The 14,978-nt window shown below is 61.3% G+C and overlaps 1 protein-coding gene across 4 annotated transcripts in view; it reads left to right on the top strand.

Moving 5' to 3' along the window:
- The window catches only part of COL18A1 (collagen type XVIII alpha 1 chain), a 95,522-nt gene that overhangs the window by 41,001 nt on the left and 39,543 nt on the right, over window positions 1-14,978 (top strand). For 2 of the 4 annotated variants that reach the window (XM_082839534.1, XM_082839533.1), the window contains exon 1: window positions 6,203-6,904. The exons of 1 other annotated variant lie outside the window; for it this stretch is intronic. In XM_082839534.1, coding sequence (XP_082695660.1) covers window positions 6,223-6,904 — 682 coding nt within the window. In that variant the 5' untranslated portion in view covers window positions 6,203-6,222. Of the gene's footprint in view, window positions 1-6,202; window positions 7,613-14,978 lie in introns of those variants that run through there. One more of the 4 variants, XM_082839532.1, reaches the window with a different exon arrangement.

The raw sequence follows: 14,978 nt of genomic DNA, 5'->3' as shown, positions 1-14,978 counted from the left end.
TCCCAGCCCTGCTCCTTGGAGGCCGGCCAGCTCCTCGCAGGCCCACGCATCTTGAATGGTCTCTAGTACCTGGTCCTCGAGGGAGGAGCAGGAGAGGTGACCCTGGGCCACCTGAGCAGGGGTCCCTGCAGGGCACTGCTGGCCTGGGGTGGGGATGGGCTGAGGGATGGGCTGAAGAGAGGAATCAGGGCCAGCCTTTGGGCCACGTGTGGGCAGCCGCAGGCAGACCACCCGGAGGGGCCCAGGAGAGACCCCGCCGTGGGCCCAGGACGGCTGAGGCCCCAGCGGCAGCGTCCCTGAGACCCGGGCAGACAAGGCCGTGCTCTGACCTCACAGCCCGAAGCCTCAGGCCTGGACACGCTTTGTTCCTCGCATTGGCTCTGCGCACATGTGGGTGTTTCGTGCTTTTGAAAAAATGAAAATAAAAGACCACAGTTTTCAGGAATCCAAACCAGAAGGGCCACACAGAACAAACCCTGGCACAGCGCAGGGCGGGGCCGGAGGCTGGCCGGTCTCCCAGCAGCAGGAAGGCAGAACCTTCTGGAAGTTGTGGGTGCTGGGTCCTCTCAGAAGGGGTGGCTGGCCCCCCCCTCCCCCCGGTGCTTGTAGGGGGAGTGATCCTGAGCCAGAGAGACTGTCTGATGAGGCCGGCGCCTGGGTCCCCGTGGGGAGGCCGAGGCAGGCGTTTGAGGGAGTGACTTAGACATTTGCGGCTTTGGGACGTCATTCCAACAAGAACGTGCAAACACTGGCTAACAAGTTAGCAAGTCCTAACCCCCGTCACCGGGTAGTGCAGACCCCAGGGGGTGGCCGGCAAACCCCAGCCTGGCGGGCCTTTCCTGCAGCCTCCCCGGCGTCCAGGAACCCAGAGACAATAGCGTGCACGGGAGTGAGTGGACGTGTGTGGGCACAGACCCAAGACGTGTGCACACGTGTGTGTACACAGACATGCACGTGCACGCACACACAGACGTAATCACACGCCCATCAGAGAGACACACACCTATAGACGCACATGCACCCGTGTACCTGGCGAGCCCTGGGGTGAATTAACAAGGGTGCAGGTGTTCGCTGGTTTGGGCCACAAGCCGCTGTGTGTGTCGTGGGTGGAGGAGAGAGGGGGGCCTTTCAGGAAGTCGGCGTGGGAGGAGTGAGGGCGTGAGGGGAGAAGGGGCATCGGGAATCCACCCAAAGCTTTGCTAGGGGTCACCTGGCACCTACAAGGCATCTACAGGAGTTCTGGCCAGTTCATTCCCAAGAAAGAGAAAGCTCCTTGTTATTGCCGGTGCCACCCGCATGTCTCCTCTGAGTACAGAATTCTCTTCTATAATTTAAATTACCCTTGTTGTGTTGGATAGTATCCAGGAGGCTTCAGACAGAAATCCGATGTCCTCCAGGGGAGTTTTCAGCCACCAGAGACAGTTCTGCAGGCATGGGGAAGGCTGGGTGGGAGGAGGAACCCACCCACGCAGGAGAACTTGCCTTAAGTCAGGACACAGCATGAAATGTGAGAACAGGTGGACACCAGGTTAACAAAGAACAGAAGCTACCACACCATCGAGGAGCGGGGCGTCGTCACCAAGGAAGGATCCAAGGCAAGAACAGCGAGCCCTGTCTGGGAGCTGCAGGACAGCAAGCGTAGGGGATGGGGTCTTGAGGGATGTGTAAGAGTTTGCCAGATGGAGACCACAGCAGCAGTTGTGCTGTCATTGGCTTTTGGTCCTGGACCTGGTGAATTCCCAGCTCACCAGGAATTCCTGGATCCCGGTTGTTCCTGAACTGGGTGCTGGGGGCCCAGGGCTCCTTGCATGGGCAGGACTTGCCGTGGGTCCTCAGAGGATGGCCCTCTGGGCAGCTTTGGGCTTTCTCCCTTCTGGGCACCTGTGTGTGGTCAGAGGGTCCTCCAGGGGGCCGCTCTGGGAGCTTAGGTCAATGCATGCATCTTCTCGGATGTATCTCAGGCTTCCCCAGAGGCCATCCCACCTGGGTGCCGAGCTGCTGCCTGCTTCCGAGTTTCGAGCCCAGCTGGCTGGTGGCGGGCAGTGGCGAGCCCACGCGTGGGTCTGTGGACATCGAGGCCATTCCTTGGTGGGGAGGTGCCCTCAGGGTCCTCCAGGGCCAGGTAGATGTTCAGACTCCTGGAACCCTCGTGGCCAAGCTTGGCTGGAGGGCCCGGGACAGAGCTCAGCTCCTGCGGGGGAGAGCCAGTCCTCAGGGCAGAGGGACCTTTAGCCGTAGGCCCCACGGGAGGTGGCTTCTCGGCCAGGGTCCCACCAGGGGCCTGCCCAGCATGGAGTCACTGCATGCAAGGAGCCCCCGCGATGGCTTCCAAGGGGCTGGCATCTCAGGCGCCACTGTCCCCACCGACACCAGTGCCCAGGTTACCAGGGGATGACTAGAGAGTCACCAAAGGTCATAGGAGCCCAGGAAGGCTTCAGATGTTGCTGGGCACCCTGTGGTCAGCTGGACGGCCCTTTGCCGGCTGTTCTCATAAGTGAAACCTGAAGGGAGACCACAGACCCTTGAGGGCGACAAAGGGGTCCCAGGATGCTCTGGGCTGCACGGGGGCCCACCCGTCTGCACATGCTGGCTGGGGGTGTGTGATTAGGGGCTGGCTTGTTTCCTGCGCTCCCCGTGAAGTAACTGAGGACACGGCCTCCGTGCTCCTTGTCGGGAGCGGCTGGGAACCCTGGGCAGGGCACACAGGGTGGGTGGGTGGGTGGGTGGTCCACCTCAGCCCCGAGGCGATGGGGCGAGTGCCCTTGAGACCTGGGCCTCTGCTCTCTAATCTGGCCTGAGGAGCCGCAGGGAAGCTAGCCAAGTCCCCGCCAGGAAGGAGGCTGGGACCCGGGAAACAGGGCCCCCGGGCTGCTCCGGTGGAGGGCTGGGAGGGCCAGAGGAGGCTGTGCTCCGAGTTCTGATTGGGCAGCGCCGAGGCACCAGGAAACATCTCAGATTGCACGGAAATGCCTCTGTGATACCCTGAGGGTGGGCAGAGGGAGGAAAGGCCAGGTCACGCTGGGGGCTGGGTGAGGGGATATAGGGCTGGACGCGCCCCCCTGTGCACCCCTCAGCGTCTCATCTGACCCCTCTCACTCTAGGGCATGAGGATGAATGGGTGGGGGAGCGACCAGGGGCCGAGGGACCACTCTGTACACGATGGGGCGGCCACCTTACCCCGGGGGCCTGGGGTCGTTCCTCAGCACAGCGCTTGTGACGATTCTGAGGAGGGCTGAGGGCTCTCTGGGCCCGGCCTTGGAGAACAAAGTGCTTTCAGAAACGTGGCACCTGACCCAGAGGGATTTGTGTTTCAGTCATTTCAGATGGTTTCCCTCGAAACCCATTTTCCCCTCCTTCTCCATCCCCACGAGTGACAGGGAGATTATCCAACCTCCACAATGAGCACAGACTCCATAGGGACCAGTGCTGACAGGACCCTGTGCATGGATGGACCGGAGCCCCGTGTGTCCCTGAGGGGCTGGGCCCGGGCGGGGGGCCTGTTGCAGCCACAGTCTGCTGGGGGAGCCCGGTCTACACCTCAGGCGTTCTGAATGCTGCAGTATCCGTGTGAGTGTGCATGTGAGCGTGTGCACATGTGGGGCTACGCACGTGTGTGTGCATGTGCACGTGTGTGCACACGTGCATGCGAGCCTGTGCACGCGTGGGCACGTGTGTGCAGGGAGCCTCACGGACCAGCACCTCGGCAGGTTGCTTCCTGATGGGAGCCGAGTCCTGGGGCAGAGCTGTGCTGACGTTTCCCAGAGAAGGTGGACGTGTGACGTTCTAGGAGTGCCGGGGCGTGACCGCGGTCTCCAGAAGGTGGGCAGGAAGGGTGAGGTCTGGAGCGGGGAGGGTGGGGGCTGCCCACTGGATGGTGGTGTGTCGCTCAGTGCAGTGGGGTCACAGCTACCATCCCCCTTTGCCCCGCGGTTCCGCGTTCCTGGCTCTCCCGGGAAGCGTGAATTGAGCGAGTGAATGCAGGGCTGGGGGCTGGCGAGTGGCCCCCAGGGAGTAACTGAGGGCACGGGGCCATCGGGGGGACAAGGGCAGCCCCACCGTGTTGGGCTCAGGGGCTCTGCCTCAAAAGGGCCCAGAGTCCCTCTCCAGAACGTGCTTGGAGAAGGGGAAGGGCCTTTGGAATATCTCCTGAGATTTTCCAGAGACTTTTAGGCATAAAATCGCATTAGCGGCATAACTAGCAGGAGACGGTTCTCGAGGCGTTTCTAAGAACTCTGGGACGGAGGGTGGGACCCAGATTTGGCTTCCGGGGTGCCCCCGCCTCTTGAGAGGGGACCCGCTCTTCAGCTGTCCTGAAGCGCGGGCTCTGGTCCCAAGCGGCCCAGCTCGCCGCTGGCACCCTGGGCATCCTGGGCCGGGGTCCCGGCCACAGGCTGCAGAGGACGGGGTTCCGAGGGGACTCAGACAGAAGGCGTGGCCGGCACGCAGGGCACGCGTGGGGTCTAGCGTGGAACGTGTGCTGAGACCCGTGCGTGTGTGTGTGGATGTGTGAGGGTGCATGTGACGATGTGAGCCTGCGGGAGGGAACACGTGTGTTTGCATAAGCGAGTGTCGGGCGTGTGCGGGCGTGTGCGGGCGCGTGTGGGCGCGTGTAGAGACCGCCTGCATTCCACTCGGGATCCCCCTCTCCTGGGCTCTGGCCCAGAGCCTCTGGTCTCCGGGCCGAGGTTTCCTCGCCACACGGTGTGCCTGCCACAGTGAAGGCTGAGCTGGGTCCCCACCTGCTCAGGCAGGCGCCAGGTGGGGAGGAGCAGCTAGCCTCCAGGTCAGACACCCGCACAGGCTGTGAGTCCCAGGCAAGGCTGCTCCCCGTGCCCAGGTCTTCTCCCCAAACCCCGGAGAGGCGCTGGCAGGACTTCAGGCCACAGGGCAGCATCCCATAGTGTTTTGGACAGAGGGATGGTGTCGTCTGAAGTTTTATGAAGGGAAGGAGTCGGGGCTCGGTGGGAAGAGTCCAGCTGCAGGCCGGCCTGGCTAACCTGGCTTCCGGAGAGGTCCGCAGAGTGGGACACCCCCGGAAGGGGCGCCCAGTGATGTCTGGAGGAGGCTGGCGCCCGGGGGCTGCGTGAAGGGCTTATCCCCCAGTCACCCACCCTGCACACGGGCTGAGCTCTGAGGTGTGGGAGTGGCAGGGGGCACCTCTGTCTGTCTGTCTACCGTTGGTCTCACCGAGTCCCTAATCTTCCTCTGCCTTTTGTCGCTTCCCAACTGCTGTGCTCTGTCCCTTTGGAGCAATTCTCAGGAGTTCATCAGCAACTCCCCCAGGCCTCAGCTAAGCGCTGATGAGAAGTCGGACACTGGCAGGGTCAGCCGGGGAGCGCGGTACCAGCCCGTCAGACAGAGGGCCGGTGTGTTTGAGCAGGTTTTAAGAGCGAAAGCTGAAAAGAGGCCGTGCTCTCTGGCGAGGTGGAGGGAGGGCGGCCGGCGTCTGCGGGGGGACAGAGCTGGGCAGGCTGCGGAACAGGTGACCTGAGCAGAGGCCCCGGGGACTGGACGCTGCCATCTCAGGGCAGCAGCTGCGGCAGAAGGATGGACTCACAGCGAAGCCAGTGGTTTCTAAGCTCCAGCTTTGCCCCAGAGCCGTGGCTTGAGGCCAGGCTTCCAGGCTGTTCTCAGTCAGAGAAACTCCAGTGCAGAGCATCGTGGGCACGGGGGCAGGGGCTGTACCCCGGCATCCTGAGGCTCCCAGCCACGCGCAGGACGGACGCCCCGAGGACCTGTGCCCGGCGCTTTCTCTTGGGTCTGGGCTCTGCAGGCTGCAGGGCGAGGAGGAGGGTCCTTCCCAAAGCTCCAGTGCGCCCAGGAGCGCCCCCCCCCGGGGGGGACCGCGGGGTGCCGGCCCGGAGCCCACCGTGCCCACGCTCCGGAGCAGGGACTTGGCGGCATTCTGGGAGGGCCCGGGGAGGGAGCTGGGAAGTCGTCTGACTGCTCTGTCAGTGCCCCTTGGCCTCTGGTGGAGGGAACGTCTACAGCTGCTTCAAGGAGGTGTGAGGTGTTTTCCAGGGGGCCTGTCACTTTGGGTAGAGGCGCACATCTGTCTGTTTCCCTCCTTGAGAGCCCTTGAGAGCGGGGAGGTAGGAGGGGGAGCCGCCTGGATGCCTGAACGGGGAGCTGGCTGCGGGCCCGGGGGCGGGAGGCGGGGGCGGGCTGGTCCCGCCTCTGGACAGCAGAGGCCGCCCGCTGCTCTGCGGTGCACACAGCCTGATGGCTCCGGACCCCAGCGGCCGCCGCGGCCACTGTGGCCTGCTGCTGCTGCTTGCATGCTGCCTCGCACCCACTCGGGCTGACCTGATGTCCTGGCTGTGGTCCGCTAACACTGCCGGGTCCACGGTCACACTGGCCTCTAAGCCCCCGGGCAGCTCACCTGTGCAGCCCACAGAGGACACCACCACGCATGTGGCCCCCCAGGATGACCCCACGCAGCAGTGGAAAGCCCTTGCCAGCCCCGAGCCGCCTCTGGAGAGGCCGGAGGTGGGCCAGGGCCAGGCCCCCACTGTCCCCTCGGCGGCCTCCACTGCGGGCCCAGACACAAAGGAGGAGAACATTGCCGGCGTCGGAGCCAAGATCCTGAACGTGGCTCTGGGCATCCGGAGCTTCGTCCAGCTGTGGGACGACACCACCCCCACCACGAGCTCCGCCAGGGCGGGGACGCCAGGCCCCGAGAGCCCCACGGACCCCCTCACCACCCCTGGACCCTCCAGGGGCCCCCAGGACGACTGGACCACTCCCTGGCTGAGCACCGGGGTCCCGAGCTCTCCGGACACCCAGAGGACCAAGGCCGGCACCCTGCCAGCGCCCACCCAGCCGCCGCCCTCCCTGCCGCCGCCCTCCCCGGACAGGCCCCGGGCCCTGCTCGGGGAGCCTGCGGTACCACCGCCATCCCCAGGTAGAGCTTCTCTGTCCTCCGCGCGGGCCGGGGCCCCTCCCCAGGGAAGCCAGCCGCCCCCGGGGTGGCCCCAGGAGCTGGACAGCAAGGGACTCTTGCCCGCGGCAGCCTGTCCCGGCCAGCAGCACCGACGCCCTGATGACCGCACGCGCACGCCTCCTCCGCTTGCCCTGGTGACGGGCTCCCCGGGAGTGCACGCTGCCCCCTGGGCTCTCTCCTCTGAGCCCTCCGCCAAGCTGTCTCACGCCGCACTCTTGGCTCTAAGTGGGGACAGGGGTGCTTGGGTTCCCCACGTGGCTAACCCTGCGGGGCCTGGTCTCGCTGACAGCTCTGCACTGCTGGGCGCTGCCGGCCGCTGCCTGCCCCTGCTGCCCTCCCTGGCGCTCTGCGGCCACCTGGGCATCGGGCGCTTCTGGCTGCCCAACCACCTCCACCACGCGAGCGGCGAGGAGGTGCAGGCCGCGGCCCGGGCCTGGGGGGCACTCCTGCAGACCCACTGTCACCGCTTCCTGGCCTGGTTCTTCTGCCTGCTGCTGGCCCCCCGCTGTGGCCCCGGCGCCCTGCCCGGCCCGCCGCCCTGCCGCCAGTTCTGCGAGGCCCTGGAGGACGCGTGCTGGAGCCACCTGGACGGGCGCGGGCTGCCGTTCCCCTGCGCCTCGCTCCCGGCCCGCGAGGACGGGCGCTGCGTGTTCATTGGGCCGCCTGCAGGTAACGGCCGGCCCGCCACCCGCCTTCCCGTCGGTCCGGCCGGGCGAGCGCCCTCGGGAGGCTGGATGGCGTGCACTGCTTCCTTTGGGGGGCAGGCTGAGAGGCGTGCTCAAGACCAGAGGTTCTGTGCGTGACGGCAGGTCCCCCACGCTCTGAGGTCGCCTGCCACACACCTGTCGCGGAGGGGGAACCAAGGCACAGGACGGCGACGGGACTTCCCACCGAATTCTGCCCACGGCTCCCAGCCACTGTGCCCAGCCTGCACGGTCGAGGGGGCGGAAGGGACGGGGGGCTTGCAGCTCTTAAGGTCGACAGGTCTTGACCATCTAGCGACCAGTGAGTCTGAGGGGCTCACGGGGGTCCCCCAGCCGGTCCGTGAGCTCCAGAGCCTCTCCATCCCGGGGCAGCAAAAGGGCCACTCCCTCCTGGGGGCCACGTCCCCCCACATGGACTCGCCCCATCACCACATGGCTGGTAGGGGAGAGGGACGGGCCGCCGCAGCCTCCTAGGGCCCACCAGCTGCCTCTGCGTCCTTGGTGTGGCTGGGCCCCTGAGCGGAGCCTGCTCCCCGTTCGCACTTGCGGGCCCATCCGTGCCCTGCTGTGTGTGTACTGCTAACCGCCCTCCCCCGACCGTGGTGCTGTGGGGAGCAGCCTCGACCCACTCATTGGTCTCTGAAGTCATTGGGCTTTGGAGCTGGGCCAGTGGGGGTGGGCCACCTGCACTGGACCGCGAGAGGGGGTGTCAGTCTGCTGGGCCCCTGAGGGATGTGCGTGGGCGATTCCCTGGCCAGGCCTGGGATGCAGTGAGGAGGTGGCTGCCGGTGCCCAGGCCGCGGCAGGACGGGAACAAGCGCCCATGACGGTGGTGCCCACCCCAAGGAAGAAGAAAGCAAGGGCTGGGAGGAGAGGGAGGTGGGACCGTGGCCTCTGCAGACAGACGGATGGGGACGCTGCTTGAGGCGGGAGGTGGCTGAGCCCCGCGTGTGAGCAGGGTGGCCAGGAGGGTGTCCGAGGAGCAGCCCGGGCGGGGTCCCCTCTGGGAGGGCCTGGCGCATGAGGAGCCCATGGGACCTGTGGCTGTCCCTGAGGGCGGGGCCGAGGGCGGGGGCAGGGGCCTGGCCCGGCTGTTGGCACGGCGGGCATCGACCTCACGCCGAGGGAGGGGGCTGCAGCGAGCTGCGTGCTCCCTTACCCTCCACGCTGTCAGTGCCCCCGGTACAGCCGACACCGGGCCAGCCCGGGCCCCTCCAGACTCTGTGCCGCGTCCCCCAGCCAGACTTGCCCTGTCCCCAACGACGCGCGTGGGGCAGGGGCAGCACCGCAGGGAGGTGTCCTGCCAGGAGGGCCCCTGGTGCCACGCAAAGGCCCACCTCCACGGGCAGGGGCAGGGAGCGGGGAAGGCCAGGCCTGTCCGCTCAGAGCCCTGGGCACACGTCCCGCTGCTGGGCCCAGGTCCCTTTGGCTTGGGGGTTCAGCCACAGTGGGCCCGGGCCGGGGGCCGGTGCAGGATGGGCCTCGTGCTGGCAGGGCCCGGGCAGGGCTGCGCGGGGTGTGGAATTCCCCTGACTGCAGCTGGCCTGGTCTGTGGAGCGGCCTCGGGGACTTCTCACTGGGCGTGGGCACACATTGGCAGGGCCGCGGCCTGTGGCCGTGTTCAGAGCAGAAGCCTGCGGGATTCTTCCGTCAGCCGCTCGGACGTCCACCACACCAGGGACCCTGCTGGCTGTGGCCTGGCCGGGGGTGTCCCACGGGGCCAGGGCTGGAGTGCCCTTGCCCTCCTCTGCCCGCTGCCAGTCCCTTGGGCCAGCCCTGTGTGCAGTGGGGGAGGGGCAGGCGGGGGCGGAGGCCTGGCCGGGGAGGGCGGCCCTGGGGTGAAACTGGCTCTGGCCGAGTGAGGTCCTGGGGCTGCTTGTGCCGGCCGTGGGGCGGGGTGGGCGAGGCCCGAGCCGCGGGTGCCGCCTCCTTCCCAGGCCCCAGCAGAGCTGCCCGCAGGGCCCCACCCCCCCACAGTACCACCACTTGCGTCCCTGCTCTCCAGTGTGTCCTGCAGGGTGGTGGCGGACCCCAGGACAGACAGGCACCCTCGCCTCACGGTGGCCGGTGGGGCGTGGACGGGTGCACAGCAGCCTGAGGCCGCGGCCCTGTCCAGCCCATCGCAGCGCCTCCCCTGGACCTGCTTCCTCCCTGGCGCCGGCTCGCGGCTGGGGGGATGCGCGGCCAGCGGTGTGGGGCTCGGGGAGGTGGTCGGGAGGGTGCGGGGCCCCCAGCACCGTGTGGCCAGGAGGGGAGGGGAGGGCAGCCGCCGCCGCCAAGCCCCGCCAGCTCCGTCGGTGTCTGCGGTCAGGCCGTGCGTGTCCCGGCCCCTCCCCTCCCCTCCCCTCCCTGTGGCGCCGTGGGGAGAGCGCACTGTTCGGGAGGGTCTCTTGTCCCTTAGGCCCCAGAGATTGGGGCCTCCACACAGGGGCGGGTGGGGCAATGTCTTTCCCAGGTCCTCCCGGGTCCCTGCTGGGTGGGCCAGCAGGTGGGGGGGTTGACCCCTGGGAGCGAGGACGGAGCTGGGGTTGGGGAGAGGGCGCCTGGGGTGTCGGGGGAGGCCCCACTGGAAGGGGCAGGTTCTGCAGGTGAGCGGCCTCAGTCCCGAGGAGGGAGAGTGCAGAGTGGCCATTGCTCAGAGCGGGCCGTCCTCCTGCCACCATGCACGTGCTGGCCCAGGACCGCCTGCACCTGCCTCTCTCGTCCCTGAGGGCCACCCTGCTCTCATCGCGTCCTCCGCTGCTTCTCCCCTGTGTTAGGTCTTCATCCCAGAGCTAGTCGTGAACACGTTCATCACTTCCGGGCCTCACAAGGGAGGGCCAGACACAGCTCCCTGTGCGGGGCGTCTCTGTGGATTTGCACACATGTGGTGTGTGAGTGTCCTGTGGCCACCGAGACAAAGACCACAAACCCAGGGGCTCAAGTCAACACTAGTGTGTCACTCTTGGGGTCAGGAGTCTGAAGTCAGTGTCTCTGGGCCAGAAGCAAGGTGCCTGCCGCGCTGCGCTCCTTCTGGGGCTCCAGGGAAGGTTCGGCTTGTCTTCTCCAGCTTCTGGAGGCAGCCCGCGTTCCTTGTCTCACGGCGCCCCTCCACCTTCAAAGCCAGTGGTACCACCAGCCCTTCTCGGGCTGCGTCTCTCTGGCTCTCTGCCCTGGCTGGGAGAGGTTCTCTGCTCAGCTCGTGGTTAGATGGGATGGTCTCGTCCCAAGGGCCGTCACCGTAACCACACCTGCAAAGTCCCCTTTGCCGAGTGCAGCGACAGCTCACAGGTTCCAGGCGTTGCGGGACAGACACCTCTGGGGCCCATTATCCTGCTGCCATAGCGTGTGCGTGCATGTGTGTGCACCCACACATACTCGTGAGTCCTGCTTTGTGGACGTGGGATCACGTTCTGTGCACCTGAAAGTCTCCTCTTCCTGCACGGGGTCTGGGAAGCCTCCCTGTGTCGCTGGAGGGCCAGTGGCCCCGCTCAGCCTCCCGATTTCTTTGTTCCTCGATTGTTCAAGTCTGTGTTAATGCCTGGCGGCCCGAGAGCCCCTGTGCATCCCAGCTTTGGGTGCTGGGTAACACGCCTCACTTGGAATGCATAGCATTCTTCAAAGACGCCTCGGATGCCCTTGGGCACTTTCTCTCCTAGATCATCAGAAACATTCCCCGAGGCTATGATTGGTCATGGTGGACGCGTGCGCAGATCTGAACGTTGTAAACATGTCGGCACATCCACCGGGACTTGGGTCACCTCTCCATTTGTTTAGGATGCTTCCCAGTCCTGCATGTTTCTGAGATCTTTGTTCTCTGTGGGTTTTCTCTGTGATGCTGAGATGAGGTTCCCCAACCCCACAGCTGTCTGGACTTGGTGACCACTGCCATGTGTGAGGAAGGGGCAGGATGGACTTTCTTTAGACACGTGGTCAGGTTGTCTTACTGAGGTGGTTATGTCCCATCTTAACGGGAGGGTAGGGCAGGAGAGAGGCCCAGGGTCTGCATCGTGAATGAGGACTTCCTCCCTTTCTGCCACGCATCCTGGGTGCACGGGGTGGTACCGGGCTCATCACATCTCGGTGGACTGTCAAAATTACCATCCCCTTTGTCCCACTTAATGCCTTTCATCTTGAATTCTGTTTTATCTGATAATATAATAGGGCTGCAATATTTACTTACGTTTGGTTATCATTTGCCTAATTTTTTTAACAGACTTGTTTTTAGAGCAGTTTTAGGCTCCTAGCAAACTTGAGAGGAAGGTCCAGAGAGTTCCCCACTGTCAACACCCCCACCCAGTGGTACATTTGTTGTTATTGGTGAACCTGCCCTGGCATATCGCAATCGCCCGGAGTCCAAAGTTCAGGGTTCACTCAGTGTTATATGTTCCGTCGTGCGTTTGACAAATGTAAATGGCGTGTATCCACCATTATAGTATCACAAAGGGTATTTTCACTGCCCTGCGAATCTTCTGCGCCCCACCTGTGCATCCCTCCCCTCTTCCCGCCCCTGGCGGCCAGTGCTCTTTTCACTGTCTCCACAGTTGTGCCTTTTCCGGAATGCCGTATGGCTGGAATCGTACAGCCTGTGGCCTTTTCAGATTGGCTTCTCTCACTTAGGAACATGCATTCAAGTTTCCTGCATGGCTTTTCCTGACTTGATAGCTCATTTGTCTTTAGCTCTGAACACTACTCCACTGTCTGGATGCGCCACAGTCTGTGTGTTCACCTACTGAAGGACAGCGTGGTTGCTTCCAGGTTTTGTCAGCTGTGGATAAAGCTGCTGTAAATACCCACAGGCAGGTTTCCGTGTGGACGTAAGTTTTCAGCTCCTTTAGGTGGATACCAAGGAAAGCGATTGCTGGATCCTATGGTACGAGTCTGTTTAGTTTTGTAAGAAACCGCCAGACTGTCTTCCAAAGCAGCCACGCCATCTGCGTTCCCCCCAGCAGTGACGAGGGTTCCTGTTGCTCCACAGCCTCGTCAGCATTCGGTGTTGTCTATATTCCAGATTTTGGCCATCCTGATAGGTGTATAGTGATATCTCATTGTTATTTTATTTATATATATATATTTTTTGGCCAAGCCACGCGGCTTGTGGGATCTTAGTTCCCCAACCAGGGACTGAACCTGCGCCCTCGGCAGTGAAAGCGCTGAGTCCTGACCGCTGGACCGCCACGGAATTCCCTCGTTGTTTTAACTCGCGTTTTCCTGATCACAGCTGATGTGGAGCATCTTTGCAGATCCTTAACTGCCATCTGTGTGCTTTGCTGAGGCGTCTGTTCAGACCTTTCGTCCATTTCTTAATCAGGCTGTTCATTTTCTCATTGTTGAGTTTCAAGTGTTCTTTATATATTTTGAATAACAGTCCTTTATCTGATGCGTGTTTTGCAATTTTTTCTCCCAGTCTGTGGCTTGTCTTCTCGTTGTCGTAACTGTGTCTTTTGGAGCACAGAAGTCCAGCTTGTCAGTTCTTTCATGAATTGTGCCTTTGGTGTTGTATCTAAAAAGTCATTGCCAAACCCAAGGTCATCAAGAGTTTCTCCCATGCTATCTTCTAGGAGTTTGGCATTTTACATATAGGTCTGTGATCCATCGTGAGTTTTTTGTTTTGTTTTTTTTTTTGCATGTGATGTCCAGTTGTTCTAGCACCATTTGTTGAAAAGACTATCTTTCCCCCATTGTATTGCCTTTGATTTTTTTATTAAAGATGAGTTGACTGTATTTATGTGGGTCTATTTCTGGGCTTTCTGTTCGGTTCCGTTGATCTGTTTGTCTCTCTTGCACCAATACCACAGTGTCTTGATTCCCGTAGCTTATAATAAGTCTTAAAGGCAGACACTGTCAGTCCTCCAAATTTGTTCTTCTCCTTCAGTAGTGTGTTGGTCTTTTCCCTCCCTGTATAAACTTCAGAACTGACTTGTTTATAGCCCCAAAATAACTTGCTGGGATTTTCATTAGGATTGCACTGAATCTATAGCAAATTGGGAAGAACTGATATCTTGACAGCATTGAGTCTTCCTATCCATGAACATGGGATATCTCTGAATTCATTTAGTTCTTCTTTGATTTCTTTTGTCGGAGTTTTGTAGCTTTTCTCATGTAGACCTTGTACACATATATGTCATACTTATACCTGGTATAAATATAAATATTTCATCTTGGGGGTGCTAGTGTAAATGGTACTGTGTTTTTAATGTCAAATTCCACTTGTTCATTGCTGGTATATAGAAAATGGTTGACTGTTGTACATTAATCTTATATCCTACAAACTTGCCATTATCAGTGGTTCCAGGAGTATTTTTTGGGTAATTGTTTTGGGTTTTCTACATTTTGATTTTCATGTCATCTGCAGATTGATAGTTTTATTTCTTCCTTTCCAATCTGTGTGCTTCTCTTTCCTTTTCTGGTCTTATGGCGTTAGCTATTATGGTGAAAAGGAGCGGTGAGAGGGCGCATCCTTGCCTTGTACCTGGTTTTAGTGGGGAAGCTTCAAGTTTCTCACTGTTAAGTACACCATTAGGTATGATGTTCACTGTAGGGTTTTAGTGGATAGTCTACCAACTTGAGGAAGTTCACCTTTATTCCTAGTTTACTAAGAGTTTTTATCGTAACGTGCGTTGGATTTTATAAGATGCTCTTCCTGCATCTAGCGATAGGACCGTGTGATTTTTCTTAATTCTGTTGATGTGATGGATTCCATTAAGTGATCTTCAAATGTTGAGCCAACCTTAAGTACCTGGGCTAAATCCCACTTGGTCCTGGCTGGCCTGTTTGCTGAAAGGGAAACTGTCTTCAACTAGCAAGTCCCCGATTCCTTGATCTGAAGCGAGTGCGGCAGACCAGAGGGCCCTGGCTTATGTAGGTGCCAACCACTGTGTTCCCAGGAAGGCGTACCTCTGAGCTCCCAGAGCTTGGCTTGGGCACTCGCTTTCTGGAGAGATACTGGTTCCCTTCCTGAGACAGCTGGGCCAGCGCCTCAGGCCAGCACCTCCAGCACAGCAGCTGCCAGATCTGCAGGGAGGTGTGGCCACATCCCCCGCCCAGGACGCCTGTAACTGGAGAACGGAGCAGTGATCTTAGGGCTGTGGCATTCGGAGGCCTACTCCTGATGGGAACCATGGAGAATTTCATGGAGAGGAAATGGGAGAACTTTGGAAAGGAACTGCTCATGCATCTCTGGGGTCCCTGGGCTGTCTCTATACACGCTATTGTCTTCCAGCCCAGGACGTCCACGGCTGCTGCATCTTGTGTTCTCAATTAATCTGGAAAAGTTCTAGCTGCCTGGGAGGAAGGGCGCTGCTGGGGCACATCCATGTTTAACTTTGGGGCAGCTGAGTTGGGACACTGGG

This window comes from Leucopleurus acutus (genome assembly GCF_964270905.1).
Source record: "Leucopleurus acutus genome assembly, chromosome: 5".
Taxonomy (NCBI): Eukaryota; Metazoa; Chordata; class Mammalia; order Artiodactyla; family Delphinidae; genus Leucopleurus; species Leucopleurus acutus.
The sequence above is the reverse complement of the archived record's forward strand: the minus strand, read 5'-3'. Positions and strand labels throughout refer to the sequence as shown.